This window comes from Phodopus roborovskii, unplaced genomic scaffold, assembly GCF_943737965.1.
Source record: "Phodopus roborovskii unplaced genomic scaffold, PHOROB, whole genome shotgun sequence".
Taxonomy (NCBI): domain Eukaryota; kingdom Metazoa; phylum Chordata; class Mammalia; order Rodentia; family Cricetidae; genus Phodopus; species Phodopus roborovskii.
Genome location: NW_026127062.1, coordinates 62,114 through 79,458, shown reverse-complemented (window position 1 = coordinate 79,458; position 17,345 = coordinate 62,114). Strand labels below are relative to the sequence as shown.

The following is a 17,345-nucleotide window of genomic DNA, read 5'->3' as shown; positions in this document are numbered from 1 at the left end:
ATATGTCTAAGAGGTGGATTGCCGTGTCCTGTGGTAAACTAATTCCCATTTTCCTGAGGAACTGCCATACTGATCTCCAAAATGGCTGTATGATTTTGTGTTCCCACCAGCAGTGGAGGAGTGTTCCCATTTCTCCACAACCTCTCCAACATGAGTCATCACTTGTGTTTCTAATTTTAGCCATTCTGGCAAGAGTAAGATGGTATCTCAAAGTTGTTTTGATTTGCATTTCCCTGATGGCTAAGGATGTGGAGCATTTTCTTAAGTGTCGTTCAGCCTTTTTGATTTCCCCTATTGAGAATTCTTTCTTCATTTATCTAACCCATTTTTTAATAGGCTTATTTGGTGTTTTGTTGACTATTTTCTTGAGTTGTTTGTATATTTTGGAGATCAGCCCTTAGTTGGATATAGGATTGGTGAACATCTTTCCCATTCTGTGGGCTTCCATTTGGTCTTGTCCACTGTGTCCTTTGCTTTACAGAAAGTTTGAAGAGGTCCCATGTATTAGTTGTTTGTCTCAGTGTCTGTGCCCCTGGAGTTATGTTCATGAAGCTGTCTCCTATACCAATTTGTTCAAGGGTACCTCCTACTTTCGCTTCTAAGAGGTTCATTGTGGCTGGATTGATGTTGAGGACATTGATCCATCTGGACTTTAGTTTTGTGCATGGCAACAGACATGGGTCTATCCGCATTCTTCTACACACCCTCATCCAATTGTGTCAGCATCATTTGTTGAAGATGCTGTCCTTTCCCCATTGTATAATTTTTGCTGTTTTGTCAAAAATCAGGTGTTCATAGTATGTGGTTTAATATGAGGATTTTCAATTAGATTCCATAGTCTACCTGTCTATTTTATGCCAATACCAGGCTTTTTTCAGAACTATAATTCTGTAGTAGAGCTTAAAGTCAGGAATGGTGATGCTTCCTGAAGTTCTTTTATTTTATAGGGTTGTTTTGGCTATCCTGGGTATTTTGTATTCCATATAAAGTTGATTATTATCCTTTCAAGGTCAGTGAAGAATTGTGGTGGGATTTTCATTGGGATCGCATTGAATCTGTAGGTGCCATATTTACTATGTTTATCCTACCTATCTAAGAGCATTGGAGATCTTTCCATTTTCTGTTATCTTTAATTTCTTTGTTTTGAGCGACCAAGACATTATATAGGTCTTTCACTTGTTTGGTAAATGTTACCCCAAGATATTTGAAGTTGCTTGTGGCTAATGTAAAGGGTGATTTTTCTCTGATATCTTTCTCTATCTTGTTGTCGTCTGAAAATTGTAGGGCTACTGACTTTTTTTGAGTTTATCTTGTATCCTGCTAGTTTGATGAAAGTGTTTATCAGCTGTAGGACTTCCATGGTAGAGTTTATTGTGTCGTTTATGTAAACTATCATATCATCTGCAAATAGAGACCAATGAGATGATACCTAGGGAGCAAAGGACAGTTTGTACTATGGCCAAATATAGGAAACCATTACTATGTCACCACAATTACCCTTTCACACACACATTAGATGGCACTCCTATCAACATGAAAGTTGTGGATAAATGGGTTCAGTGTTTAAGGATACAGGCTGCATTTCCTTAGGACCTGTGTTTAATTCCCAGCAACAACACAACAGCTCACAACAATCTGTAACAGCACTTCCAGGGGCTCTGATGCCCACTTCTGGCCTTCTCATACATTACACATGAATGTGATACATAGAAAGAAGATAGTGGGGATGCCACAATCATGGTATATCTGCCAAGATATGCTACTAACAGGGAGTACTACCAGCCCAACAGAGAGAATTGCCTTGCACTGTAGCTATATGTGGATCCTGGGAACAAAGCCCAAGTCCTCAGTTCTGCTGGAGGAGCCAGTATTAACCACTGATCCACCATTTATCCAGCTCAGACCCTTCCCTCTGGAACTACAGAGTAAAAAGTACTCATTTATGGAACCATGTTTATGGGACACAAGCTGGTTTTAATATTAACACTGTAAAATAAGAATTTACTTCAATTAAAATTTGATTGATTGTAGCTACACTTACGTTTACAATTGTCTACAACCAGATGTTCTATGCATTTCTGGTGTAAGGACACAGAGGGTAGAGTTTAAGGTATCCTCATTACTAAGACTGTATGCCTAACTCCCTTCATCACATAAGAGGTAGTAATCAATGTAAATTTTACTATCCATAGTGAAATAAATGGAAATAACTGACTCATAAGATAGTATTTAAATTATCCTTCTTTCCAAAATACTATTCTGAAATTTAATTGTATTAAGCTTCCTTCTGAACCACAACAGAGTCACAGAAGGAACATCAGTTGTCAGAGTGCAAATGACAATAAATTATTGCCATGGAAATTGCCAGGTCTCCTTGTGTTTCTGGAGGTTCCTGGTGTAGGATGGAGTTTCATGTGCATGTTGGGAAAGTGGAATCGATTCTGGAGGGAGATCATTTCTACACTCAGGATGTGGGGGTTTGGGAAGATGCAGCACTTTTGTTGAGGAAACTTTGAAAGCCCATAGGTTCATGCACTTTTCTCAATTTCAAGAGATGTGTCTAGGTCATCGGAAAGTAAAACCCTATACCTTACACTTATTAAACCAATAGCTCCAGCCCCTGTGGTAATATGTCAACACTCATATAATACTTGATCTTACAAACAAATCTTTACATTGAAAAATGGACTTATTTGCTACATATGATTAATAAGTAAGAACATCACCAATGATTTCAGTTGTATTTGTCCGATCTTGCAGCTATGCCAGATCTCAATATGCTGAAGGCCTATTTTAAAATAGATTTCAATACAGTAAAACGTTCACACTTAACAGTCCCATGATAATATCGTCCTGACATTCGACAAGAGAAATTTCCTATAATGCCAGTGGAATAAATTCACTCCAAAAACACATATCGTTCTCCAAGGAGCTTAAGACTAGAGGCCATGGCAGGGAAAAGTCACCAAGCACAAGTGAGCTTGTTCTTTTCTAGTACTTGAAAACATGATTTATTGTGTACAAACACATGATGTCAAAGGGGTAATTATGCTGTAAAAGCAACTAATTACATGTATTTTAAAATGTAAGTGTATGAAGGAATTTCATGAATTCACCAAATAATAAACTGATTTTGGATTTTAAACACGATCATGTGAAAACTATTGCTTAGAGGTAATACTGTGAAACACTTTAGTCCATAATTGTAAGTCCATATTTAATAATTATTTGAAATAATTGCCTCAATTCGCTACTAACAAATGAAACACACATAGTTTTAATCCTAATACTATTTGCTTCTGGGTATGTTTGAAACTTGAATTTAATCCCAGTACAGGGGAAGCAGAGACAGGTGGATCTCCATTACTCAAGGGAAGCCTCATCTACAGAGAATGTCCCAGGACAGGCTCCAAAGCTAGAGAAACCCTGCAATGTGGAGGAAAAAAACAACAAAAACAAGCAAATAAACAAAAAACAGCTTGTAATTTTACTGATCTTCTGGCTTATCATAACACAGTTGAAATTCAACATTCTATAAGATGGATTAAGTTGAAGCCTTTAAATCCTTTGCTGCTGAAATGTAACCCGTGATCCCATGCAATTTTTTCCTCCTTAAGTTGGTTCTGGCCTGTGTTTCTCACAGTAACAGGAATCAAACTTGAAGGAAAGAATAGATAAAAATGGACATATACAGAGACTTTTAGATAAGCCTACCTGACATTGGAGGAAACGGTGGGCCTGCAAATTTCTTTTGTGGGACATACTGTCCAGGACCTCTACAGATGTTTCCTGGAGGAGGAGGTGGTGGGATCCAGCCTCTTCGATCATATTGAGAGGCAGGGCCTCTGGGACCTCTAGAGCCTCTAGGGACTCTAAGCCCGGGAACAGGTAGAGGAGTCAACCCATGACCAGCTGCATTGTTTGCAGGAGGTCTAGTGGTGGGCAACGTTTCCTTCTGTAACAGAATGATAATCCACATCAACAGTCAGTGAAGTGGCTTGACACAGCTCCTTTACTGGGAGTGCCAGGCAAAGAAAAGGAAGTCCATGACATTCCAGCAAGTCTGGGAACAGTCTGAGTTTCCCACATGTGTGTAGGATCAGCTTATTTGATATCCTACTTAGTTTTACTAATTAAACAGAAATCTTCAAGCATATTAGTAACAATCTACCTAGCTCACCCTAAAACAAAAACACAGTTCAGCTACATGAAAAAACTACACTTTTTAAGATATAAATACATCAGGAAGAGAGGGCACATGCCTTTAATCCAAGAAATTCAGTAGTGGGGGATTGTATCTCTGTCCTTTTTAAATACAGTGAGTTCCCAGACTTGCAACATATCTAATGGGAAACCCTAACTCCAGGAAAAAAATAGACTCCTTTATCAAACACAAAACATAAGAAAAAGGTTGAAATCAATATTATCAAAATGATCAAAATCAATGCTATATTTGTAAAGAAAATACATAATTATTAAGATTTTAAGGAAGGAAATCTGAAATAGTGTATAGTACATAAAAAAGCTTGGAAGTTCATCTAAAAGTTGTACTTTGTAAAGTGGGAGATTGTTTATTTTAATACTTTTTCATCTCACTGGAATGTGTTTTTTTTTCTGCATGCATATCTGCATACTCTATACATTCAATATTCTGGAAGGATAGAGTATGATTTCATATCTCTTAAAATGGAGTTAAGAAGGGTGGTGAGCCCACACTCAGGTGCTAGGAATCAAATCCAGGTAATGTAGGAGAGCCACCAGTGTTCTTAAAGTGTATGTCATTTCTAAAGCTTATATTTTTTTTGAGACAAATGCTAGTTCATATAGTCATATTGTCCACATTGGCTTTCAAATTACCATGCTTGGCCTCAGCCTGCCAAAATGATAGGATGGGCCATCAAAACCTGCCTTGTGTTCCGTACTATTTCACAGAAAGTTACAAACCAATAATGAATGTGTTAATGTTAAGTGCAAGTGCATTTTATTAATATAACAAAGTAGAAGAGCTCAATCCTTGTTCTAATAAAACCAAGAAACTAGTTGTAGATCCACAGGTAGAATTCAATTTCCAATACTTACCCTAGTATCATGTTTGGTGGCACGCTTTCCGGATTCCAAAGTGGAAGGTACTGGCCCATCTAGACAAAAATTACAGCCCCCCAAAACAAAACTACATGAGTACTAATTTTATTCCCAGACCATTAACAGATGCAAATGACCCTGATATATTCCACTCCCCTTGCTGGGACAGAGAACAACGTGACCTAAATACAATAATATTCTTCATTAGGGTGCCAAAAGCAGCCTCAGACTAGGAGAAATTTAAACAGCACAGATATCCTTTTGCAGGGTGATGTTGACCTATTCAGCCCTGCCAGCCTAAGGAAACAACTCAGGATGCACCACCCAGTTCCATCCTTCTACCTGTGCCAACCTTGCCCTAAGCATATAGAATATACTATAATGTAAAAATTTCCCTAATAAATAACTCAACAAATACACAATGAACATTTAAATTTCTGAATTTTATTCTTTCTTAATGTTAGCTAGTTTAGTACCTACAATAGATACACACCTTTCTCACCTTCATTGGGTAGTGAGATAGTTGAATAGGTCCTTACAGATTCAATCTACTAAATACTAAATGATTAAATGAGATCATGCATTAAGAACAATTTCCCAAATTATATTTCTGGTATTCTTTTACATATCCATTGACATTTACCTGCCTAATTTACTTACTGGTTAATATGATAAATGTAAATGGACTAAAAACAATGAGATGATTGGTATGAAACACAATAAAATTTCTATTATGTACAGACACAGGCAACCCTTAATAAGGGTCAAAACTAACTTCAAAAACATACATTAGATTACATGCCTGAAATATGACATAACAATAAAGGGTGGGAAAGATGGCTTCAGGAATAAGGGTCACGGTTGCTCTTCCATAGGACTGTGCTTATATCCCAGCAAGCACACTGCCCTTCACAAAAGTCTTGAACTCTGTTACCAAAGGCTCAAGTGCCCTGCTCTGACCTTATCAGGTATCAGGCATGCATGAGATACACAGAAATAAATAAGATTTCAGAAATGCCAGAGTCAATGGGTATCTGCCAAGAAGAGCTGCTAAAAGGGAATGAAATCAGCCCTGGAAGGAGAAGTGCCTTGCAGTGAAGCTCTTTGTGGATGCTGGGGACAAAGCTCAAGTACTGTGTTCTGATGTAGGAGCCAGTCTTAACCACTGATCCACTTTTCTCCAGCAAAAGACTTAAAACTTCCCAAACAAAACTCATTTCATTCTCCTAGAAGCTTAAAACAAGAAGACAGTGTAGAGGGCAGACACCTAGGTCAACTGAGCTGCATCTTGTTTGCTACTTGAAAACATGATTTACTGTTTAGAAATGTGTGATGCTTTAAGGGATATTATACTGTAAAATAAACAAACCGCTTTTAATTTAAAATGTAAGTGTAGGAAGGAATTTCAGGAATTCAACAAATAATAGGATCTTAAATATTAAATGTGATCATGTTGGAACTAGTACTTAGTAAAATACTTTAAAACACCTTTGTCAGTAATCTTAAGACAAAAATATAAGTAATTACTTTAAGCAATGGCCTTTATATGATGGGAGATGCGATTCTGTAAATATGTTTCTCATACTGGTTAATGAATAAAGCACTGTTGGCCAATAGGAAAGGAAGATAGGAGGGACTAGGAGACAAGAAGGAAAGATGAAATAGAAAGGGGGAGTCAAGATGGAGAGTGGAGAGAGAACATAACCTCCTTTCCTCCGCTCTCGGTTATACCACGTGAAAATACATAGATCAGCATAAATGGGTTACTACTTAAGACAGAGCTAGCTGATAAGAAACTAGAACCAGGCCAATTACATTATATCAAATACAGAGTCTCTGTGTGTTAATTGGGGCTGGCTCAGTGGCAGCACAGATCAGCAGCAGGAAGAAAAACTTTACTCCTTACACTTATACATTTGTATAAAATGAAATACTCATAATTTGAACCTAAATACTGCTTGAAGCTGGGCACTGCTAGCACAGGACTTTAATCCCTGTAACTTGCATGCAGAAACATGTGGATCACTATGAGTTTAATATAAGCCTAGCATACAGAGAGAGTTCAAGGAAAGGCACCAAAGTTATAGAGAAACTCTGCATTGGAAAAAAAAATTCTAAAAGTTAAATCTGGTGGAGAAATTACTGATTTTCAGATCTGTCATACTAGAGTAAAATTCAAAATTCCCTAAGGTGGATCAAGGTGAAGCCTTGAACTCTTTTTTGCTGGACTGTAAAATGTGAGCTATATAAACACTATTCTCCCGAAGATTGTTCTGGCCTGTGTTTCTCACAGTAATAGTAACCAAACTTGAACAAAAGCTGATAAATATTGAGTCATATGTGGACTTTCATAAGCCTACCTGGAAATGGATGAAAAGGTGGGTTTGCAAAATCCCATGGTGGCATGCAATGTCTTGGATCTCCATAGAGAATTTCTGGAGGATACAGTGGTGGGGGGAAGAACCTAGCTCTTGTAGGAAGGTAAGGTATAAATCCCCATGGTTCATATGCATTTCTCCCTGTTGAAAGAGATGGGTAAAGGACAATGCAAGTCGAAACCACATACTACACACTTGTTCAACCACTAAGTCAAGCCCATATCCTGATATCCACACACTAACACCAACATATTTCAACTCTCAAATAAATACTTCTCACCTAGGTAGGAAAAATAGTAACTTCACCATCAGTTTCAGGTGTGTTTCTACTAATTTGGAAGGTAAGCAGACTAAACTAGTATGCAGATAGAGTTCCAACACAGGCTCCAAAGTGATAGGAAATCCTTGAATTGAGGAAAACAAAACAAAACAAACAAACAAACAAAAAAACCAACCCTCTGGTAAAATTGCTGATTTTTCTGACCTATCAAAAAACAATCAAAATTCAAAATTCCCTAAGGTGAATCAAGGTGAAGCATTGACCTCCCTTGTGGCTGGGTTATAACCTGTGAACCATATAAACCCTTACAACCTCACGTTGGTTAAGGATAGTTTTAACACAGTAACTGGAAGCAAACTTGAAGGAAAACACAGATAAACATTGACATACACGAGAACCATTAGAAAAGCTTACCTGGCATTGGGGAAAATGGTGGACCAGGGAAGACTCTTGTAGGAAAATAGCCACGTTGATCACCATAGATGATTTCTGGAGGATATGGGAGTGGGGGAAAGAACCCAACTCTTGGGTGAAGATAAGGTGGAAAGCAACTTGGTTCATACACATTTCTCCCTGCTCAAAGAGATGGGTAAAAGATAGTGGTAGAAGAAATCCTGTACTGCACACTTATTAAAACACTAACTCTAGCCCCTACTCTGTTATCCAAACACTTACATCACAATATTCGTTCTCACATATAAAACTTGACATTCAAAATTGGACTTCTTATCTACTTAGGAATAATAAGAACATCAACAACACTTTCGGGTTTGTTTGTCCTAACTTGGCAGATAAAAAGATCTCAATTTAATCCACACTTACTGTAAAACAGCTTTTCCAAGGAGTAAAACTTTCAAACTTAACATGCATATCAGTGATCCTGACCTGATATCCTAATAGAAACATTTCCTCTAATGCCAAGGACTAACTTAAAACTTCCCAAACAAAACTCATGCCATTCCAATAGAAGTTTAAGAGCAGAGGTAAGGACAGAGAGAGAGAGGAGAGAGAGAGAGAGAGAGACAGAGAGAGACAGAGAGAGAGAGAGATACCTAGGACAACTAAGCTGGTTCTTAAATATTACTTAAAAACATAATTAACTGTGTAGAAACTCATGATTCCAAAGGAGAAAGTATAATGTAAAAGCAGTACATTACATTTCTTTTAAAATGTAATGGTAGGAAAATATTTCAATGAATTCAACTAATAACTATGATCTTAGATTTTAAATATGATCCTGTAGGAACTACTACTCAGGAGAAATGATTTAAAATATTTTAGTCAGATATCTTAAGAAAAACAACTATAATTAATTACTATAATGGCCTCAAAACATTTCTGTCAAATAACACACAAATATTTTAAGGTGAAACTGCTTGTAGCAGAACATTTGTGCCTCAAGACTGTAAACCCAGCGTTTGGGAAGCAGAGACAGATGGATATTTGTGATTTCAAGGCTAGTCTAGTCTGCACACTGATTTTTGGGAAAGTCTCCAAAGCTATAGAGAAACCCTGCCTGGAGGAATAAAACAAGGAAAATGTGCTTGTGAATTTATTGATTATCTGATCTAACACTGGACATATTAAATTCTAATTACCTAGGGTGGATTAAGGTGAAGTCTTGACTTCCTTTCTTGCTGAATAGTGACCTGTGAGCCATATAAACCCTTTCCTCCTCAGGTTCGTTCTGGCCTGTGTTTCTTAAACTAACAGGAAGCAAACATGAAAGGAAGCAATGATAAATACTGATGCACATACATGGTCCTTTACAAAAGCCTACCTGGCATAGGAGGGAATGGTGGGCCTGGGAAGTCCCTTGGTGTATCATACTGTGGAGCATCTCCATAGATGTTTCCTGGAAGCAGAGCATGGCAACCTGGATCCCCTGGCAAGGCACGGCCTCTGGGGCATCTGACCTCAGGAACCAGTGGAACATTCAAGTCTTGTCAAGAAGCTTTGTATTCAGCATAGGCAGAAATGGGCAAAGTTGATTTCTGTAACAGAGTGGCAATCAACAATCAGTGAAATTGTTTGATTCACAGCTCCTTTATAGCAAGTGAAAGGAATAAAAGAAAGCAGTACATGGAACTTCAGAAAGCATGAGAACAGGCAGTTTTTCACAGAAGTGTAGGAACCCCTTATTTGTTATCCTAAGTATTTTAAATAACTCAAGAGAAATCTTTAAGCATGATAGGTAGTAACACTATATTTAGCTCATCCTAAAATGCAAGTACACTTCAAAAAGACACTCTAAAAATAGAAATGTATCTTGGGGTGGTAGCACATGTTTTAAATAACAGAACTCAGAAAGCAAAGGTAGTGGATGTCTGCCAGTTCGAGGCCAGTCTGGTGAAAAGTGTGAGTTCTGAGTTCGAGGACATGCTTCATAGCTTCTGGAAAACCCTGTCTCTAGGGGGGGGACATAAAAATAAAAGAAACTTTTACAAAACACACCAATAAAAGGAAAATGGTAAAGATGTTGATTTTTCAAAATGGCCAAAATTAATGCTATATTTGAAAACTAAAATAAACTTTAAGATTCAAATAAGATATCAAGGAAGAAATATCTGAAATAGTGTACAGCATGTAAAGAAATTTTGAAATTCATCTAAACGTTGAACTTTTTAAAGTATTAGGTACCTTATTTATTTTTCTTTTAAATTTCACATGAATTGGTATATTGCCATCATGTATGTCTGCATACTACACACATCCAGTGTTCTGGAAGGGTAGTCTAGGGCTTCAGATCTCTTAAAACAGGATATAAGTTTTGGGAGCCATCACTCAGGTGCTTGGAAACAAACCCAGGTCCTCTAGGAGAATTGGCAGGGCTCTTAACCTGTAAGCCATTTCTCCAGGGTATGTAGTTTTTGAGACAAGATCTGCTTATACAACACAAACTGGCTTTCAAATTACCATCCTCCTGCCAAAATGCTAGGATTACATGGACCATCAATACCTGGCATGTGATCTGTACAATTTCCCAGGTTATAAGCCAACAATGAAAGGGTTAATGCTACATTCAGGTATATTTCATAAATATGGAGATATCATACAGTAGAAGAGCTCTGTCTTGTTCTAATCAAACCAAGAAACTCCTTGTGGATCCACGGGTAGATTTCAATGTCCAATACTTACCCCAGGGTTATGTTTGCTGGAACTCTTCCCGGATTCCAAAGTAGAGGATACTGGCCTATCTAGACAGGAAAATTAAACCAGGAAAACTTGATGAGTTTTATTTTATTCCTAGACCATTTTCAGATCCAAATGACACTGACATGTTCCACTCCCCTTGCCAGGGCAGAGAATAAATTGACACAAATACAACAGTGTTCCTCATTAGGATTCTCAAAGCAGATGGAGACAGAACAGATATTCTTTTGTCATGTGCTGCTGACCTTTCCAGCTGGACCCTAAGCAATTTGTAGATTGTGTGGGGAAATGTCAGGGATGAACAAGAAATCTGGTGCAATAGAAACTCCCAGGAAACTACAAGGCTGACCACAGTTAAAGGATCTAGATCCTGTACTGGCCATTTTCTATAATCAGGTGGGGCTTCAAATGGAGGGACTGAGAGACCAACTCAGCAACAAAACCTTAACCTTACAAGTAGTCCTGCCTACAAAAAGAGGTGGAGGAAATGTCTCACAATCTGTGTGAGAGGCCAACTGTGGTGGTTTGGGAAAAAATGGCTCCCAAAGGGAGTGGCACTATTAGGAGGAATGGCCTTATTGGTGGAAGTGCTTCATTGTGCAGATGGAGAGTGAGAAGAATATGCTGTTTCTATGTGAAATGAAAAAAAATATTTTAAAAATATGTTCATGGATCTATATAAATAAATAATATGCTGTCAATATAAGAATCTATATAAAAAAGGCAGTTGAAGGACAAAAGCCATATGGCAGCATCCTCTGAAGAGTTGTTAACATCGCTTCTGAACAGATGTTTTCCATTGTATCTACCATTGTCTAACTTTCTAAGGATTATATATTGCTTTTATGTTTTGTTTTTAAAGGAAGATGAAGCAGAGAATGTTACTCATGTATCCTATTATTATACATTTGTTTTGGTCAAAAAAAATGCACAGTTCAATTTCTTGAGCTTTCACCCTTCCCATTATTACTTCATTTACCCAAAGTGTAAGGGAAACTAAATGTTTTCAGGCTCTTGTATTGATGCTAAGAGCAAATGATGGCATAGCATAAAACTTGGTCTCTAGGATTCACAGAGAAAGGGACTGAAATTTAGTATGTGATTACTTCAGACCAGAATTAGACCTTAAATCATGAGTTCGATTTCATAAATTGTAAATTTTAGGTCAGATATAGAACAATTATGCATGCTTTTATGCACGGTAAAATTAATAGCATTTTGGGAATAGAAATAGCTAACAGACGGTAAAATAGTGGTCCAGGAAGAGAAAGCAGCAAAATGGGTTGAAACAGAGATTTAATGATGTCAAGATTACAAAAGTTTCAATATAAAACTTTAATGTAAATAAATACCAGTCGTAAGTTCTTTTAAATCTGCTCAATCAAGAATAAAATGGGAATGATGAGGTAGAAATACATGTTGTAAAAATGTAGAAACAGAACAGGGGGAAGCTTTGCTTTCTGTCTGGAGCAGAAACACCTCCTGACCACTGGCTTTCCCCAATGACACTAGGGAACCATTCTAGTCACTATTACAGCTCTGTGCAAGAGAATGAGTTCTTATGCTGTCCCTTGACACCTAAGCAAAATCCAACTGAATAGAGAAAAATCACTGATTCAACCCACTGATGGGAAATTCATTAGTTAGGTCTCACCCTCCATTCCTATCAGTATGCAAGACCAAGAACATGAACACCAGTCTGAAGACACTTCAACTCCCTACCTCAGAAAGAGGTGCCTCAGGACAGTTACATGGTGTCAGCACACTCAACCCAATCCACAGAAAACAAGCAACATTTCAAACATTAAGAATAAAACGAAAGATGTAGAGATTCATGCCCTTAATTCTAGCACTCCATGGGCAGAAACAGGAGTGGCTCCAAATTCAAGGCAAACCTGGTCAACACAGCAAGTTCCTGGACAAGCAAAGCTACACACACAAAAACCCTGTCTCTAAGAAACAAACAAATCAATAACTAGATAGTCAAAATGAGAGAACCAGAAATTATTTAAGAAACCAGTCAGTAGAACTTCCAGGATATAGGGGAATTACTCACTGTGTCAGCCTTAGACCCTGAGCTCTCTAAACAACCTACTGTAGAAAAATTATCTTACAGCTGTTAACTAATCATCATACATTCAGCACAAAATTGGGTGTGCCTGTGTCTGCTTGTGCATGCTCTCTCTCTGTATACCTGTCTCTCAAACACACACACACACACACACACACACACACACACACACACACACATTGGTTTTGAACCTTAAAATTAGTCAGTGGACAAAAGAAAATCCTGAAATTCATCATTAGACAATATCCTGTCTTTCTTTCAAGTATAAAACATATTTAAGGTTTTAAAATGTATTGCTTTATTTTGGGTCATGTATATCTAACTAAAAGTAGTAGGGTGCATACTTTGTAAGATACTAAAATCAGACAATCCACAAATGTTGGCTAGGCAGTGGTGGTGCATGCCTGTAATCCCTGCACTTGGGAGGCAGAGGCAGGCAGATTAAATGAGCTTGAGACCAGCTTTATGAACAAGAGCTAGTTCCAGGACAGCCTCCAAAGCCAAAGAAAAACCCTGTCCCATGTCTCAAAATAAATAATTAAATAAATAAATAGAATGAAAGGAAAAGAAAAAAGAAAAATGTGCTCTCTGGGCTTGGGCTTAGGTTCCAGCTACATGGCTAAACGCGCCAAGATGGTCGGGATCATCGGGAAATACAGGACCCGCTATGGTGCCTCCCTGCGGAAAATGGTGAAGAAAATTGAAATCAGCCAGCACGCCAAGTACACTTGCTCCTTCTGTAGCAAGACCATGATGAAGAGATGAGCAGTTGGCATCTGGCACTGTGGTTCCTGCATGAATACAGTTGCAGGTGGGGCCTGGACGTACAACACTACTTCTGCAGTGACAGTGAAGTCTGCCATCTGAAGGAACTGAAAGACCAGTAGAAATGCTATTGCTTAAGAACCCCTACTTATAATAAATGGGTTAAATTACGTAAAAAAAAAAAAGAAAGAAAAAGAAAAAGAAAAATATTTTATGTTATTTTATGTTGTTTTGTAATTTTTAGTTTTTTTTTTCAGTAATTTATGTATGCAAGTATTTTGTGTACTTGCATGCCTCTGGACTATATATACTCACAACCATGAACTACATACATGTATAGAACATTACATACATGCTGGTACATATCATGCATGCTGTATAATATGGGCAAGCATATTGTACATAGCATTGCATGCATGCCTGTGCTCTACATGCATGCTTAGTGTACTACGTGTATGCCTTTTGCAACAATGAATTCCTGGTACACTACAGGCATGCCTGGTGCACTTCATGAATATCTGTGCACTACATGTATGGGTAAGCACCACATACATACATTGTGAAATTGTAGGCAAAAGAGGCCATTGGATTTCCTGGGGTTGGAACTGCCATGTGGATGTTAGGAACCAAGACCATATCCTCTTATCTGCACTAGATTCCAGTCTTAACTAATGAGTCACCATCAGTCCAGCCCCCCACAAACTTCTCTTTTGAAGGACTAATTTTTTGCACAGGTGAAAAGACTAATTTAGTGGAAAACGTTTATGGGAAACTGGCTGGTTTCAGTAATACCAAAGACAAACAATGCTTTAAATCAATTAAAATTCATTTGATTAAACATACAGTTACCTTTACTTTTGCCTAAAATCATGGTGAACACATTTCTGGAATAAAGAAACAGCTTTTTGAGTTTAAGGTACATCAATTATGAGATTGCCTGTATAAAACTTCCACAATTATGGATGACATAATCAAAGTAAAATACATTATGCATAATAAAATGAAGTGGAAACAATTCACTCATAAGATTCATATTTAAATCATCTTTTCTACAAACTACTATCCTGACAATATGTTTCCATTAAGCTGCAATTTGAGCAACAATATAATCACATAAGTAACAAAAGTGATCTTGAACTGAAAATGAGAAGAAATGACCGCCATAGAAATGGTCAGGTCTCCTCTGTTTGTGGAGATTCTGGGGCAGATTGTTTGGAAGGCAGAATCAAGACTGGAGAGAGTTCATTTCTACTTCTCAAAAGAGAGGGTGGGGAGAAGAACTCAGAAGTTGGGAGAAGGGAAAGTGGAAAGCCCCAAAGTTTGTACATATTCTACCCTGTTGCAAGAGATGAGTAAAGGACAGTGGAGGTTGAAATCCTGTATGGCACACATGGTAAACCATACTGGTAAACAAAACTCACACCACAATATTTGATCTTACAAATAATCTTGATATTTAAAGTGGACTTCTTACCTACATGGGATTCATAAGAACAACACCAACAATTTCAGGTGTCTTTGTGCTGTCTTAGCAGCTATTCTTGATCGCAATACACTCAAGACATATTGTAGAACAGATTTCAATGTAGTAAAACTTTCAAGAGTAACATTGAAATCAGTGATCCTGGCATGATATCCTAAATAAATTTTCTGTGATGACAAGAACAACTACAAAACTTCTGAAAGAAAATACATGTCATACTCTTGGAAGGTTAAGAATAGATATGAGGGAAGAGAACAGGCAGGGATAACTAAGCTGGTTCTTCTCTATTACTTTAAAACATGATTTTAGTTTTAGTAGAAACTTCTGATTCCAAAGGGGAAAGTATGCTGTAAAAGCAATAAATAACTTTTATTTTAAAATGTAAGTGTAAGAAGAAATTTCAATGAATTCAGCAAATAATTAATATGATGTTAGATTTTAAATATGATAATGTGGGAAGAACTACCTAGAAGAAATACTTTTAAACACTTTAGCCAGTAATCTTAAGACAAAATATAAATAATTAATGTAAATGTTAACCTCAGTACACATTTATATAAAATGGTATATGCATAATTTTGGCCTGAAACCTGCTTGTAGCTAGGTATTGGTGGCACAGGCATTTAATCCCAAAACTGGAAAGCAGAGTCAGGTGGATCTCTGTGAGTTCAAGCTTAGCCTCGTCTACAGAGTGATTTCCAGGACAGGCTCAAAAGCTATAGAAAAACCATGCCTTGAGGAGAAAAAAAGTGCTTGTAAATTTGCTGATCTTCTGAACTATCACAGTACATTTAAAATTCAAAATTCCCTAAGGTAGTTCAAGGTGAATCCTTGACTTCTTTGCTGCTGGACTGTTACCTGTGAGCCATGACAACCCTTTCTCCCTCAAGTTGATTCTGGCCAGTTTTTCTCATTGTAACAGGAACCAAACTTGAAGGAACACACAGATACATATTTATTCATATAAGGGCATTTTAAAAAGCCTACCTGACTTTGGAGGAAACCTTGGGCCTGCAAATCCCTTTGATGGGACATACTGTCGAGCATCTGGAGGAGGTGGTGGTGGATTCTGGCCTCTTGGATTCTTTGGAATGGCAGGGCGTCCATGATCTCTAGGAAAAAGGCCAAGTAACATATAAAGGCAGACCTATCAAAATTACACCTGACTTCTCCATGGAAACCCTCAAGGCCAGACGATCCCGGTTAGATCTTCTAAAAGTATTAAGAAAACAGTAGGCTACTATATCCAGCAAAACTCTCAATCACTATAGATGGAAAAAACAAGATATTTAATGACAAAATCAGATTTTCCCAATATGTATCTACAAATCCAGCCCTACAGAAAGTATTGGAAGGAAAACTCCAACCCAAGGAAAGTAACTATGCCCACAAAAATGTAGGCAACAGATAATCCAACTACACCAGAAACCAAGGGTGAAGCAGAACTAATATATTCACAATACCACTGCCAACAACAAACCTAGATCAAACAAGCATCAACAATCAATGGTCCTTACCATCAACAATAATGGTCTTAACTCACCTATAAAAAGACACAGGTTAACAGAATGGATATGAAGATAGAATCCATCCTTCTGCTGCATACAAGAAACACATCTAACCTTCAAAGATAGACATTACCTCATGGTAAAGTGTTGGGAAAAGATTTTCCAATCAAATGGAAATAAGAAGCAAGCAGGCATAGCTATCCTATTATCTAACAAGTTAGACTTCAAACCAAAATTAGTCAAAAGAGATGAAGATGGTCATTTCATATTCATCGCAGGAGAAATCCATCAACACAAAGTCTCAGTTCTGAACATCTATGCCCCTAATACAAAGTCACCCACATTCGTAAAAGAAACACTACTAAAACTCAAAGCTCATATAAAACCTCACACACTTATAGTGGGGGACTTTAATACACCACTCTGAACACTAGACAGGACCACAAATCAGAAACTCAACAAAGAAACAACAGAATTAACAGAAGTTATGTCTCAACTGGGGTTTACAGATATCTAAAGAACATTCCATCCAAAGACAAAAGAATGTGCCTTCTTCTCTGCTCCACATGGAACCTTCTCTAAAATTGACCACATACTAGGTGACATAAGAAACCTCAACAGATAC

The 17,345-nt window shown here is 37.5% G+C and overlaps 1 protein-coding gene across 1 annotated transcript in view; it reads right to left on the bottom strand.

Annotated features, from left to right (window-relative positions):
• The window catches only part of LOC127214786 (melanoma inhibitory activity protein 2-like), a gene marked incomplete at its 3' end in the record, with an annotated part of 99,890 nt that overhangs the window by 22,186 nt on the left and 60,359 nt on the right, over positions 1-17,345 (bottom strand). Inside the window, 3 exon segments of the mRNA XM_051175048.1 lie at positions 3,715-3,955; positions 5,080-5,138; positions 16,200-16,324. Coding sequence (XP_051031005.1) covers positions 3,715-3,955; positions 5,080-5,138; positions 16,200-16,324 — 425 coding nt within the window.